The 15,143-nt window shown below is 47.2% G+C and overlaps 1 protein-coding gene across 6 annotated transcripts in view; it reads left to right on the forward strand.

The window, feature by feature from the left end:
• The window catches only part of TNS2 (tensin 2), a 345,238-nt gene that overhangs the window by 195,584 nt on the left and 134,511 nt on the right, over nt 1–15,143 (forward strand). For all 6 annotated transcript variants that reach the window (XM_085600920.1, XM_085600922.1, XM_085600921.1 and 3 more), the window contains 4 exons: nt 2,239–2,410; nt 3,783–3,833; nt 4,246–4,368; nt 5,212–5,276. In XM_085600920.1, coding sequence (XP_085457046.1) covers nt 2,239–2,410; nt 3,783–3,833; nt 4,246–4,368; nt 5,212–5,276 — 411 coding nt within the window. The remainder of the gene's footprint in view (nt 1–2,238; nt 2,411–3,782; nt 3,834–4,245; nt 4,369–5,211; nt 5,277–15,143) is intronic.

The following is a 15,143-nucleotide window of genomic DNA, read 5'->3' on the forward strand; positions in this document are numbered from 1 at the left end:
GGAATGTTTTTTTTCAGTATCTTCCAGTCAGGGAATGCAGGAGTTGCAGTTTATGTCAAGGAAGGAACGGCGGGGTCAATTTTCGGAGAGTGAGGGAATGGAGGAATTACAGGTCCCTACCAGCTAGGGCAGAGATACTCAAAGTATGGTCAGGGGGATGCTTGCGGCCCTCTTGACCTTAACATGTGGTCCCCCTGGTGAACAGCAGCACGGGCTGCTGTTTACTTCCTCAGCACCAGTGGTAGAAGTGGGCGGGATCGGAAGGGCACGGTGTGCCCCTACTTTTTTAATTTAATACAGTCCGTTCCCCTACTTCTTTATATTAAATAAGTGTCGCAGTACGGCAGGAATGGTCCATACTTAAAAATGATAGCTTGATCATTCAGCAGTCATTCAGCAGTGTCCCCTCTGTGGTGCATATCGAGGTAGGCCTCTGCAGTGCCCACGACCTCCCCCCAACTTCTCCTCTGTATCTGGGGCAGGGGCCTACAAAGCAACACTGAAAGGGCCGTCAATATTAGGTTAGCACGAAAACTGCTACCTCTGATGGCCCTGCTGCTGCAGTGATTTACAGCACATTTACTGCCGACGCTACCTGCCTCCACTGTGACCAAAACAATGGTCACATCAGGATGCTTTGGTAGCCCCGCCCTTTCTAGCCACACCTCTGACTCCGCCCATTGACCAAATCGTCTGGTTATTCCTGCTCCCTGATTCTCCGCACACAGTTCCCCTACTTTTTTTTCCCCACTTCGACCACTGCTAAGCACAAATATTCTGATTTTGTTTTTAAAATAAGCAGCCAAGCATTTATTTGAAGATTAACTGACGTTATGAAGTAACTAAGATGGTGTCCTTCACCACTTAACTTTAGTAACAGATCTATTTTGAAAGCTATCTTGCAACAAATGTGTAAAAATAGGATTAATTTTCTTAAAAATTTAAAAAAAGTATATTTCATTAACATGCAAAAGTGTTTTACCATACCACTGCATCGAGAGCTGTTTTTCTACGTGATAGTTTTCAAACATAAATTTAGAAATATTCATGCCTCCACCACCAAACCTGATAATGCCAATAGTGAACTAAGAGGCAAGTCAGTTGTCATGTGCACCCTCTAGGTGGCCTAGAGTTGCTAATGTATGTGAATAACATTATATTCAAACACAGGAGAAGCTTTAGTACAGCACGCATTCTGAACTTATGTATTTCAAGGTCCTCATATTTTCCATAATGAAGAAAAAGGAGGCACAGTGAAAAAAATGCGAAAGAAATGCCTAGAATTACACAGTTTAGTTAAGGGAAAAGCCGGTATTGATCCCAGGTTTCCTAGTTTCACGTTGTGCAATTCAGCCACTAGATGTACATGCTACGCTTCCCCTGCGACCACCTTACACAATCCCTGGTCCACCCGGACCCCCTACTGCAAACCTGCTGGCATCAGTGCGGCCCTCGGTTCACTTTATGGCCCCTTGCCAAATGTTTGCGAGTACTCATGAGCTAGGGAATGACCTGCAGTCCTAGCCAGTGATGGAAGGGAAGAGCTGCTGTGTCAGCCAATGAGGGAAGGAAGGCATTGCAGGCCCCCAGCTAGTAAGAGAACGGAGGGGTGGCCAATGAGTCCAGCCAAGAATCAAGACAATCCACTATGAAAAAGTCAAAGCTGCCAGTCCATGATGGAATCGCAAGCGCAGGATCCGATCTGGGGCAGACAAAAAAGGTCCAGTGAGTAAATCTAACAGAGGAATGGATCTCAATTCGGTTTTCATGGATTTGTTCTAGCTTTGCTCTCTGAATCAGATATGTTTTTCGTCACTATGTGGTTGGGTTCACCTGCTTTCTGAGTGAATTGGTTAGGTTCCTGCTCTATTTGTCAGATATGTTTTTACTCTGTGTGTGGGTTTCTTCTGTCTTGTCAGACACGTTCTTTCTCAATGAGATGTTGGGTTCAGCTGATCTTTATAAGTTGAATGGTCCTGTTCTTGCTTCGTGAGGGTATCCCTTTTGTACTTATTCTCAATGCGGGTTGGTTGAGTTTTTGCTCCCTGGAGGTCGGTTCCTTCATTCATGCGGTTCCATCCTACCCTGATGCCTGCATGCTTGGATGCTGCTACCCCTTGACCTCTGGGTCTGGTGGTGCACTCTGGTTTGATCTGTGCTCCCCTTCCCCAAACCCCTGAGAGCTTCAGTCGCACCCTTTGCTCTACAGCGAGCACTAACATGCCCTTGTCATTGCAGAAGCTTCAGCCTTGACCACGTGATGGAGCGGAACTATGACTTCGACCTCACCTACATCACAGAGCGCATCATCTCTGTTTTCTTCCCTTCCACCCTGGAGGAGCAGCGGTACAGGAGCAATCTTAAGGAAGTTGCCCAGATGCTGAAATCGAAACACGAGGACAAATATCTGGTAATTCTAAGTTATTCAGGGGAGGTGTACGTCTTTGAATTTTGCTCCATCGAATACTTTCTGTTCTGTTGTCCAGTAGTATGTCCTTTAAAAACATTTTAGTCTGTTAAGTTGATTTGATTGCAGACATTGAATTTCATCCATAATGCTTCATTAAGGTATATTTTTCTTTTAGCTAAGTGTGGTTTGGTGACCGTATTTTAAAGATGTGCCTTCATTCTTCAAAGTACCATAAATCGTAAGGGAAACAAAACAAATGTTTTCTATTAGGTGCCCGCTCCATAATTGGAAGCAAAAGCGATTTTCCAAAATCATGGGCCCGGATTTTGACTCCATTCTCAGGTGTTGCATTATGTTCCTGAGCTGAAGAGCTGTGTTAGTTCAAGCTGCCACTTAAGCACAAAGAGGGAGTGAACTACACTGATTGTGTAGGGGCAGGCCTTAAACTGTTTTTCACTCACATAAAGTAGTCATCAGGCCCCAGTTTGGTCTGCCATATTATTTGACGCCCACAATAAATAGCCTGTAAAATTACTTAAAAAGTTAATTGTCGTTAATTTCTGGGAAAGCAGCAAAAACCCTAAGAATTTGTACAAGTGTTTGAATTAATATTTAAATGACTTTTCGCTAAGGACTGCTGTGTCCTGGAATGGATTGAGTGTATATATTTATGTCCTTCCGCACTTTCCCCGCTCATTGTTGGCGTTTTTGTGCCTTATAGTTTTATTTATTCCCCTGTTTCACTCTCTTCTTATCTTTCCATTGAACTCCCATCTTTAATACATTACCTGTGAGTGCACGGCAAGTGGTCTCTCATATTAGTTAATACACCGCGCCTTCTGCTTCTGATTTTTTGTCCAGAGACCTATTTATGCTTTAGCAGCATCCCTTTGGTGTGAGAGTTTGCATCTTACACTGGGTGAGTGAGAGGCTGGAACTCACTCCTGTTATGGGATGTCACTCTTTTGTTAGGCAGGAAGAGCACGGGCCATGCTCAGGGGCTCATCTATCAGTGACGGATAGAAACGACTGACCATGGCCACTGAGAGAGTGTACCAGTTTGGAAATGCATGCTGTACAAGTTATTTCCATGAACGCCCCCTTCCTGTTTCTCCATTACATTGTATCACTCTTTCAGAGTCCATAAAGCTTCCTTTCTTCTATAGATCTTTGGGACACTGGTCACGCTGCCACACCTGGTATCTTGGCATCCTCTTGCACACAACCAGTTCTCTACAGTACACGTTCTGTTGTTGTCTCTCAGGATATGCTTCCACGCAGGAGCCCCTTGGCGTTGGGCTTCTTCTTGTGACACTGCTAGCGATGGGTTGTCCACTTATAACTGCTAACAAGCTGTCTACTTGTCTTCCAGCTCCTCAACCTGTCGGAAAAGCGCCATGACATCACTCGGCTGAACCCCAAGGTGAGACCGTGAACTCCCTACAACACTTCTCTACCATACCCAACTGTTTCTACCCTTTCTCTCCCCGATTGTCTTTCCCACCATATCTGATTCATTCTTTTAGCTATCTATATTCCTCACCCACTCCTAGCCGGGACGTCTCCTACTGCATCTGTTCATGGTGATTGCCTGTTATGTGTCTGGATTTCTGTATTTGTTTCTACAACTCACCTTCTTTGTGTTCTTACTGGAGTGTACGTACACCCCCTGCTGTCTTTCACACTCTGTTGTTTGGCACCCCCCTACACCTTCTCCTTCATTCACACTGCCCCTGCAGTCAGATGAAGCTCCTTGGGTTTTGACGTGGGCCGGATGTGTATTTACATAGTGTCCGTCTTCTGTTTTTTTCCCCGTTTTCCCTTGTGTGACGCAGGTTCATGACTTTGGGTGGCCAGATCTGCACGCGCCGCCACTGGATAAAATCTGCTCCATCTGCAAATCAATGGAGACTTGGATGAACTCTGACCCCCAGCACGTGGTGGTCCTGCACTGCAAGGTAATAGCGTTCTCAGTGAGGCCTCGTGTTGTTGGTCTCCTTGACAACGGCAGACAGGGGGTTGTGACATAATAAATGACAGCTGCGCTGCCGTCATAGGCTGGGCCGGGGGCCGGCAGCAGATGAAAAGAGACAGGGCAGGCGGTGGCAGACGACAGACCTGTGAGAGGTGTATTCCGGTCCTGGGCAGTGTAGAAGTCATCGTGCAGGCAGGCCGCGGGGGGGGGGGGGGCGGGGGGGGGATGGTTGGACTGTGCATGAATTGGCGTAGGACAGTGCGTGACCGATAGCTGACCAGTGAATGGCTGTCATTAGTGGCAACGAGTATAATTGACTGCTGGCTTGTAACAGAGGGTGGGTGGTTGTTAGGTTTCGGCACATCGATTCACATGGTGCACTGGAAACTGACAAGGGAAGAGGCTGTAAGTCGGTTAAGAGAAGGTAGGGAAGAGTTTGATTAATGATGTGCAGTGATTGGTTGGCAGTTGAAGCAAAGAATGTAAGTGACGTGTGACTCAGCATCCAGGGTGATTGTTGGATTTCAGCACATGGTATTAGAGCAGAGGATTTGATAGATAGTGGCCCGCTAAATTACAGACAGTTGAGTGACTTCTCACTGTAGTAGATCGGTGTAGTGTCATGTGAGATGGTAGCGAGTGGCATGAAGCCAGTGTGAAGAAAGGTGAGCAACAGTCTGCTGTGCAGTTGTAGCGACACAGAAGTTAGTAAAGGAAGGCGATGGGCAGATAGTGGGTGATAGGTGGTAAGGTAGTGAAGGAGTGTTGCTCTGCTAGTAGTGGTGGAACTATCTGACTTGACCTGGACGTATATTTCTTTTCACAGGGAAACAAGGGAAAGACTGGCGTAATTGTTGCGGCGTATATGCACTACAGCAAAATCTCTGCCAGGTAAGGGGATCTAATACTATGCCATGCACGTTCTTACGCAGAACTCTGCGAAACACTCTAATCTAAACAATTTCCTACTCATCCTTAATATTGAACACCCTGCTCTAAACCCCAGAAACAAACCACCCCTAAAACTGATAACTTAACACACCTACCCTGAACATTTACCTCCACACCAACAGTTCCAGAAACCACCTCTTCTTTACAAGCACTCAAAAACAACTATAAACACACCGAGCAGAGATCACTAGAAACAGAGCCCCGATCACCCCACACCCTGAAACTGACCTCCAGTCAAACTATTCCACAGACAGACCTCTGCACAACCCCCAAAATAGCTCTTCCCAGGCAGTATCTGAGAAATAAACATTTGTGGTGGATACTTCTATCTGCAGATTCCGCACCTTTTCAATATCCCCAGTTATTAGGCTGGATCCGGAAACTCAAAAACAGCGCTCCTGCATACTGTCAGACGGCTCCATGCAACTCCGCGCCAACTTTGTTCCACTCCAGAATCTCCAAATGGAGACACATAAAAGCGTCACCCATGTATGCTGACATAATTTTCATTCTTTTCATGCCTTCAGATGGGGGTCCGAGCTCTGCTCCTGTTTTTTCTTCACTTTGTGAAGTGATTTTTTCTTCAAACGTTTTCCAGTATGCAAGGGAGCATGTCAAGCCCTAAGACTACAGGGTTTAATCCTTGTAGGGATTGTTGCAAACAGATGTCTGGGACAGATCCCCATGAGGTGTGTCTCTGGTTTTGGGGTTCGGTTCATGACTTCAAGGCCTGCGATGACTGCGACCAGATGAACCTGAAGACCATTCATGAATATGAGGTGGAGCTTTAGGTGTCGATGCACCACAAGACTCCGAGTAGGTCCTACCCCAGTTCGAAGTCGGAGAGTAGACCCACTCCTGAATTTGTTCCTGCAGCAGATCACATTCATAGTCAAAGTTTTCAGGTAACAAAAAAACATAAGAAGTCCAATTGGGATTCAGTCCCGTTAGCCACTCTTGTTCTGCAGAAATGGCATGATGGTGTCAGATGCTTCCAGGTTTCACTCCCATTCTATGAGGGAGCTGATTCCATCTTTGATCCCAATTCAGTCTGAGTTCCTGGATCACATGGGTGAAATTGCAGCAGGTCGAAGGCTTTCATGAGGCCATGCTGAGCATCTTTGGCACACTTGGGCTTCCTTTGGTCCATCTCTGGCCCCCAATGATCCCCTGGTGACTCCAGTCAGGTTACCCCCTATGGATCCGCCTTTGGTGCCGTTTGTGGCCCTTGAACCTGCTTCAGGTTCTGCACTGACGTTTGTGCAGATTTTAGGTTTGGTGGCAAATTCTATGCCAGTCCCATGGATGTGATGCTGGAACTGATGCCACCTTTACTGGAAAAGGTGCAGCAATACAACATGAGTTTTGAGTCTGAGTGAAATTCATCTTGACCAAGGCTACACCTTGATCCTGGTGTGGTGCAGCCAAAACTCAACCCCTCAGACACTATTCCTCTGCCACGCAGTCACGCACAGACAATACACCAACGTTTTGGCTTAGACTCCGATAAGAGCCAACCATATGGAGACAACAATTGAGGGGATTGGGAAGAGTTTGCCCGACCCCCTTATAAATAAGACAGTTGGTACATGGATCTACAGGATGCCAGGTTTTGGACGTACAGGACGCCAGTGGGTTGGATACCTCATCTAATTCTGGTTTAGTACCCTGGCAAGGACCAGTTACGCAAGAGAGTTCTTCTTTTGCCACTATGATTTTCAGTAGACTATTGAGGTCCTTGACCTCCACCTCTCCACTATGGCCGTGAAATCAAATGTCCTTTCAGATGTCCCTCAGACTGTCCAGGCACGGAGTGAAACTCTTCTTCCCTTTATAGATGCCCTCAAGAATACACTATTAGCCACTTGGCTCTAAACAGTACTCTGGCCCCTTAGTCAATCAACAGGTTGTGCACCGGCATAGACCAGCTCCAGGCAACCCTGACCTTTTACCTCAGCACCCAACCCCCGAGAGTTTGGTGGTGAAGGTGACCACCAACAAGGTCAACCCTTTTCCGATGACTATTCCTGAGAGAGTCCAACCACAAGGAAACATTATGCAAACATATGTTCTCTTCGACAAGCCTTGCCTTAAGGTTGGACAACGCTAGCTGCCTTTTTATACATGAATGCACACACTTTAGGATGTGATTGGTGAGACTTTACTGGCAGTCCCAGAAGACCTACGGGCTTCCTTGGCCCAAACCATTCAGGGTGACTGGGTTGCGGTCAAGTTCATCGTCCGCTCTGACCTAGACACCAAGGACAGTGCCATTGGGACAAGCGTGGTGCATGGGCACCATGCATGAATAAGATCTATAGGCTTCTCATGGGGCAGCTAGGTATCCATAATGAACATGCCTGCCTGAGTGGTAAAAAGGTAGATTCAGCCTTGGAGCATTTATAGACGATCCAAGCCACAGCACGCTCTTTGAGTCTTTCAGCACCTGTCCTGCCACTGCCTTTCCTGTCTCGAGTTCTGAAGAAGATCAGGAACAACGAGGCCCAAGCCATTCTTCTGGCTCCAAATTGGGCCACAAGTGTGTGGTGCCTTGAGTTTCTGGGTCTGAGCATCTGTCCTCTGATCAGGCTGCTGCTTCAGGAGTATCTTCTTTTGCAGCAGCAGGACAGGGTCTTGCACCCATGTCGGCACATTGTGCACCTCCATGCGTGGAGTAGCAACAGTTGATCTCTTTCAACCTTCCTCCTGAAGTCGTTGATGGGATCCTGGCAGAGAGGGATACACACACAAAATCAGTGTATACTGCATGCTAGGACAAGTTTCTGGTTTGATGCAACACCTGCCTGATGGATTCACTGCAGGCCAAACTGTCAGATGTATTGCTGCTTGTTTTGTCTTTGGCCCAGCAAGGACTTGCTGTGGGCACTGATGAAGAATATTTTTTGGGCCTTTCGGCCTTTTTACATTTGTTGCACCAGCCGTCCTTGTTCAAATCACCCTTTGTGATGCATTGTCTAAAATGTTTGTGACATCTTTCTGCCATTGCGATGCTACAGTTGGACCTGAATATGGTTCTCACTTTCCACACGTGTACCCCTTTTGAGCCAATGCACAGTAGTCTATTGTGCCTCACCTTAAAAAAAGCTTTTCCTGGTGTGCATTAACATTAGCAAATACAAGGAGATGATGGACGGAGTGCTGAAACTTTTCAAACACTCACTCCCATTCACAGATCTGGGTTGAATCATCATCATTCTTTAGCTCACTTTGCCACCCCAGTTCAGACACAGCTATATGCAAATCAGTCTTGACCCTGTGCCTCATGGGAACAGTCCAGACCGAACTGCCAAGCCATGTCTTCCCTGGACCGGAAACAAGCATCCTTGGACCGGTTTCGTGCTAACAACCCTCATCAGCCAGGCTAGCTGGAATCCAGTGGCAAAGTGAGCAAGTGACCCATGCCTGGGCATACCCTGCCAACTTAGGGCGAACAAAGCAAGCACAAGGAGATGATGGACGGAGTGCTGAAACTTTTCAAACACTCACCGCCAGTCACAGATCTGGGTTGAATCCATCATCATTATTTAGCTCACTTTGCCACCCCAGTTCAGACACAGCTATATGCAAATCAGTCTTGACCCTGTGCCTCATAGGAACAGTCCAGACCGAACTGCCAGGCCATGTCTTCCCTGGAACGGAAACAAGCATCCTGGGACCGGTTTCATGCTAACAGCCCTCATCAGCCAGGCTAGCTCGAATCCAGTGGCAAAGTGAGCAAGGGACCCACGTCTGGGCATACCCTGCCAACTTAGGGTGAACAAACCAAACACAAGGAGATGATGGACGGAGTGCTGAAACTTTTCAAACACTCACCCCGTCACAGATCTGGGTTGAATCCATCATCATTCTTTAGCTCACTTTGCCACCCCAGTTCAGACACTGCTATATGCAAATCAGTCTTGACCCTGTGCCTCATGGGAACAGTCCAGACCGAACTGCCAAGCCATGTCTTCCCTGGACCGGAAGCAAGCATCCTGGGACCGGTTTCGTGCTAACAGCCCTCATCAGCCAGGCTAGCTTGAATCCAGTGCCATAGTGAACAAGGAACCCACGTCTGGGCATACCCTGCCAACTTAGGGCGAACAAAGCAAACACAAGAAACCGGTCCTAGGATGCTCGTTTCCAGTCCAGGAAGGACCTGGCTTGGCAGTTCGGGCTGGACTGTTGCCATGAGTCACAGGGTCAAGACTGATTTTCATATGGCTGGGTTCATACTGGAATGGCATGGTGAGCAAAACAAATGATGGATTTAGGCCCAGATCTCTGTACTAGGGTGAATGTATGACATTGTTCTGCATTTTGTCCATCAACTGTTGTTTCTGCATTTGTCACCCCGAGTGGGACGGGTATGCCCAGACGTGGGTCCCGTGCTCTCCATGCCACTGGAATCAAGCTATCCTGGCTGAAGAGGGGTGAAACTCCGAAACCGGTCCTAGGATGCTTGTTTCCAGTCCAGGGAGAACCTGGCTTGGCAGTACGGGCTGGACTGTTCCTATTAGGCACAGGGTCAAGACTGATTTGCATATGGCTGGGTTCAAACTGGAATGGCATGGTGAGCAAAAAGAACCAATGGATTTAGGCCCTGATCTCTGTACTGGGGTGAATGTATGTCATTGTTCTGGATTCTGTCCATAAACTTGTTTTTGCATTTGACACCCCGAGTGGGACGGGTATGCCCAGACGTGGGTCCCGTGCTCTCCATGCCACTGGAATCAAGCATCCTGGCTGAAGAGGGGTGTAACCCCGAAACTGGTCCTAGGATGCTTGTTTCCAGTCCAGGGAGGTCCTGGCTTGGCAGTTCGGGCTGGACTGTTCCCATGAGGCACAGGGTCAAGACTGATTTGCATATGGCTGCGTTCAAACTGGAATGGCATGGTGGGCAAAACAAACTATTGATTTAGGCCCAGATCTCTGTACTGGGGTGAATGTATGACATTGTTCTTCATTCTGTTTCCTCAACTGTTGTTTTTGCGTGCATTAACATTAGCTCACAGTGCGAGTGAGCTTCAGGCCTTCTCTGTCTAACCTCCTTATATCACCTTTTTTTCCGGGCAAACTAGTGTCGTATCAAGGAACATCAGGCAGAGTTCTTAATGAGGTTCTCTGGTGTAAAGAAGGGCATGGCAATGCAGAAACCGACCATTTCTTGGTGAATAGTTCTATGTATTAAGATATGCTCCAAATTGACTAAGTAGCAGCCTCAAGAAGGTCAGAGGGCTCGTTCTACAAGAGCTATGGCTGTGGATTGTCTGTCTTGGAAATATAAGGCTTCTACGTGGGCATCAGTGCACAGGTTCATGAAACAAGGTTATACTGACTGCCAGGTTTGACGGGAAGATAATTTCGCTTGTCCAGTCCTGCAGTACTTTTTGATATGAGTCATTCAACAGACCCATCTCCTTGGGAGGTACAGTTTTGGTATCTATTCACAAGACGAGGAATTTGTGGTTATAAGTATCCATCAGATGAATAGGTTACTTACCTGTGGTAATGCTCTTTCTGGTGGCTTCTTCATCTACCCACACATTTCTCACCGCTCTCCCACCTTCCCATTCTGAGGTATGATCTCCTTTTTCCATCTGAAAAGGTACCTATTTAGGACTGTGCTCACTGGTTCTTCCAATTTGCTGATGGGACCTTGGTTTGAGGGAGCAGGCAAGCTTTGGAAAGTAACTGACGTCAGCCACGTGGGTGGCACTTACATTCGGCTCAGTTTGTCAGTTCTGGGGTGGAACGAAGTCAGTAAGGAGCGCACTTTGCCTCCTGCCGGCATGCAGGATCAGTGCATTTTGAGTGTCCCAATCCAGTCTGGCACCTGGGGATATTAAGAAGGTGAACATACTGCAGTTAGGGTATCCACCAGAAAAAGCATTCTAAACATAAGTAACTTGTTCTTTTCTGCTCTACCCACATAACTAACCTCTCACATACAACACTACAACAGACTTTCCAATACAGCAACCGAAAGCAAGACATCCTCAGAAAAAATTACACTTAACCAACACTGCAAACTTATTCCATTTATCTATGCTGATCACTGGGCCATTTGTTTGTGCCTGAAGGTCTGGCTGTGTGAATACGGCTCATTGTTCGCTTCCAGCTGTCCTGTTGTGCCTAATGCTTGACTCAAACTTTGATCTGTGTATTTTTCTAAAGTATAGTTTAGTATGAGGTTTGTTGGCACTCACTCTGTTGTTATTTCATGTACACCAGGCTTTAAGTTATTACATTTACAATAATTGTCTAAATGTACTAATAAAAAAGAATTATTTTTGTAATTTCCTTATTTCATTTTTTTTTGTTTGAAAGTGTTTTAATCCTGTAGGCAAATCAGTATTAATTTCCTTAAATGTTCAGAAAGGGAAGGCAATATTTTCATGTTTGAGGCATGTGTGCTGTAGATACACATACTTTGCATACTCCTTCCATCTAGTGTTGGATCCGGATGTTTGAAAGTTATTTTTCTTTGAAGAAGTCTTTCCCAGTCATGAGGTAAGGTGACTCCTTCCTTCGGTGATAGTGCGCATAGGCATCGACTCCATTGTTAGATTGTTTTTTATCTGCCATCGGGTTTGGAGGTGTATTGCTGCGTTCCAGTTCGAAACCATCCTTCGGGTTCCCCTTGGTGCTCAATCTCCTTTACCCTCTACGGTATTGTTATTGTACGTGTTTTTCTCTCTCCTGGTATCCATTCAATCGGAAAAGTCTCTCACCTTCGGTTAAAAACATCGAGGGTGGCATTCGGGTCTAGCCGTGTCGATCCACCCCTCTGCCGATAGAACGGACTCCGTTTCAATTTTGTCCTCGGTGCTACTTCAAGTACCCTTGCACCGATCTATACCAGGTCTGCAACTTGTACTTATCACCGGAGTACAAGTAAGAAGACTGCGAGGCCTGTCATTCGTTCAGGTTGAAAAAGACTCTTCGAGAGCATGTGGCTCGACGTCGAGAAATGCAGCGCCAAGGCACTCAACAGACATCGGATATCGTCGGAGAAGAATCCGAACAGGAAAAAGCGGCAGCTGCAGAAGAAGAGGAGTCCTTCTCAGTCCCAGAATCAGATTCTGACCTTGAGATTGGGTTGGAGTCAGAAGATACTCCAGCAGGACAGGGTGTCATCAGTACCAAAACTCCCATACCCCAAAAACAATCTTTTACCAAACATAAGACTTTGGCACCACCTCTGCCTTCGGGCCCGACACCGAAACAAGTGGTCAAGCCTTCTGGCTCGGGATCGAGCCGTGACAGCTTGTCTTTGGACCCGAATCATTCCGCTCCAAAAGACAAATCTGGTTCAGAGCCGAAATCCTCAGTTTCGAAACAAAAGTCCGCTTCAGAGCTGAAACCTTCCACTTTGAAACAAAAGTCCGCTTCGGAGCCGAAAACTTCCGCTTCCCAGGACAAGAAGGAGAAGTCTGGTTCAGCACCAAAACCTTCGGTGCCGAAATCGAAAGAATATAACTCAGATCCCCTGGAACCAATCTTAGACATTATGAAGGACAGATTAGATCCAAAGCAGAATAAGGTTTGCATCAATCCAGACACTGGACAGATATTAGCCAAAATTCCTTCCAGGGGGAAAGTCAGTTCAAAGGACATTGGATACAAGTTCCCCCTTAAGAAGAAGAAGAACATTGTTACAAGTCGTATCCATCCTACTTAGCCTTCCCCTCACCCACCTCCACCATCTTCACCTTTACCAATATTGCCAGGCTCAGATCCATTGCACATAACACCACAGGTATCTCCTCACACACACCCTGATTTAGGAGATAGGGATGATAATGAGGATTATGACAATTTTCCTTTACCTACAGAGCCTTGGGAGGATTATAATATTGATCCACCCAGGGATAATGATCCAGACCTATACCCTGCTAAACCTTCACCTCCAGATGATAATGTTTCCCATCTGGAGCTAATTTCCAGGTAGCAGCATACCATGGGTGTAGACTGCATACAGAGGCGTCAGATGACAATTTTTTATTTGAATAACTAGGGTCTTCACACAGAGTTAGTCAGAGTCTCCCTTTGTTAAAAGGCATGAAGTTGTGTTGTTTTAAAGAAAAGAAAAACATTTTCTTATGAAAGCCCTCACGTCAACCTAGTTGGTGGCATGCTTCATCATTGGACCCCACCCGGTGGCACCGAGCGTACCCCGGGTGTGCTACAACGCCTGCTTACAGCAGAGCAGGTAATTTGGTAATTGAGTGTGCAGTGATGGTGTGGGAGTGTGAATTAAAAACTGTCCTTGGGTCCCACTACCCACAAGGGTTGTTTAATAGGTGGGCCTTTGGCAGTAGTAAAAACAAGGTGGCGGATGTGCACGGAGTTAACTATGGTCTCCCACATCCATTGTGGTCAAAATGTTTCAGCCAGGCCTTGGATATGATCTGGCTTTCTTCAGGACCTTATATGTGTGAAAAGAGCTAATTTCCAGGTAGCAGCATACCATGGGGTTAGACTGCATAAAGAGGCTTTAGATGACATTTTTTTATTTAAGAAACTAGGATCTTCACACAGAGTTAGTCAGAGTCTCCCTATGTTAAAAGGCATGATGAGACATGCAGATACCATTTTTAAGGACCCTGCTCATGCACAAATTTTAACACCTAGAGTTGATAAAAGATATAAACCACCACCCTCTGATCCAGTTTTTATTAAAGGTCAGTGTGAGAAAGTGCCATCTTTCTTGCATGGTATGCCCCCACTTTTTGCTGAATTGCTGAATGTACTTTGACTGAGTGTACCCTGGACTCCTGCCAATCAGGTGCCCAGGGCCTATGTTCCTTCCCTAAAAACACAAAACCCAAATTGGCAAACCCTGGCCACATGTCAGCCCCTGGTAAATGGTACCCTAGGTAGCCAGGGCCTTGTGACCAGGGAAGGCCTCTAAGGGCTGCAGCACTCATTGTGCCACCCATAGAGGCCCTGTACCCTTACACACACACACTGTCCTTGCAGGCTGGGTGTCTGGGTGCAAGACAAAACAAAGAGTCCACATGGCACACATCCCTGTGTGCCATGCCCATCACCTACACTGCCATGGCATACATCAGCCACCCCTCTAGCTGGGTGCCCTATGCCAATGGTGTGGGCACAGGACCAGGAGCCCTGTGCCCCTACAGTACCCAGGTCCATTCCTGGGCACTGTAAGTGCAGTGCTGCCATTTAAGAGTACATGGTGCTGAGAGCTCGTCAAACACGAACTCCACAGCACCATAATGGCAACACTGAAGACTGAGAAGTTTGGTATCAAACTTCTCAGCACATTAAACCTACACTGATGCCAGTGTGGAATTTAATGTACCAAGCACCCCAGAGGGCATCTTAGAGATGCCCCCTAAAACCTAACCTACAATCCACATCTGTTCTGAGGCTGCCTAGGCTGCCACACAGCAGACATGCTGCTGGACCCCTGGGTAGGAGAGCCCCTGCTCTCCTGGGCCTGCAACAATGCACATCCTGGGCGAGATGCTAAATCTCCTCCCCCAGGATGGGCAGGGGGAAGCTTCAAAGGCATGCCACCTCTGTGAGCTTCCCCAGTCCACTGCAACCCCCCCACTCTGGTGGGAAGCTTGGCCGGAAACCCCAAATAAGGACAGGGGATGTGCCAGCCTGCCAACCCCACCCCTCAGGTGGGGGAGGCGAGGTGAAGCACATTCCCGGGCTCTCGCCATCTTGAAGATGGGAAACCCTACCCTATTAGGACTAGGCCACTGCCCCCCTCCCACAGGAGAGAGGCAGGATAGGGGGTGTACCCACCCCAGGACAGGGACCCATTGG

This window comes from Triturus cristatus, chromosome 4_2 (assembly GCF_964204655.1).
Source record: "Triturus cristatus chromosome 4_2, aTriCri1.1, whole genome shotgun sequence".
Classification (NCBI taxonomy): Eukaryota; Metazoa; Chordata; class Amphibia; order Caudata; family Salamandridae; genus Triturus; species Triturus cristatus.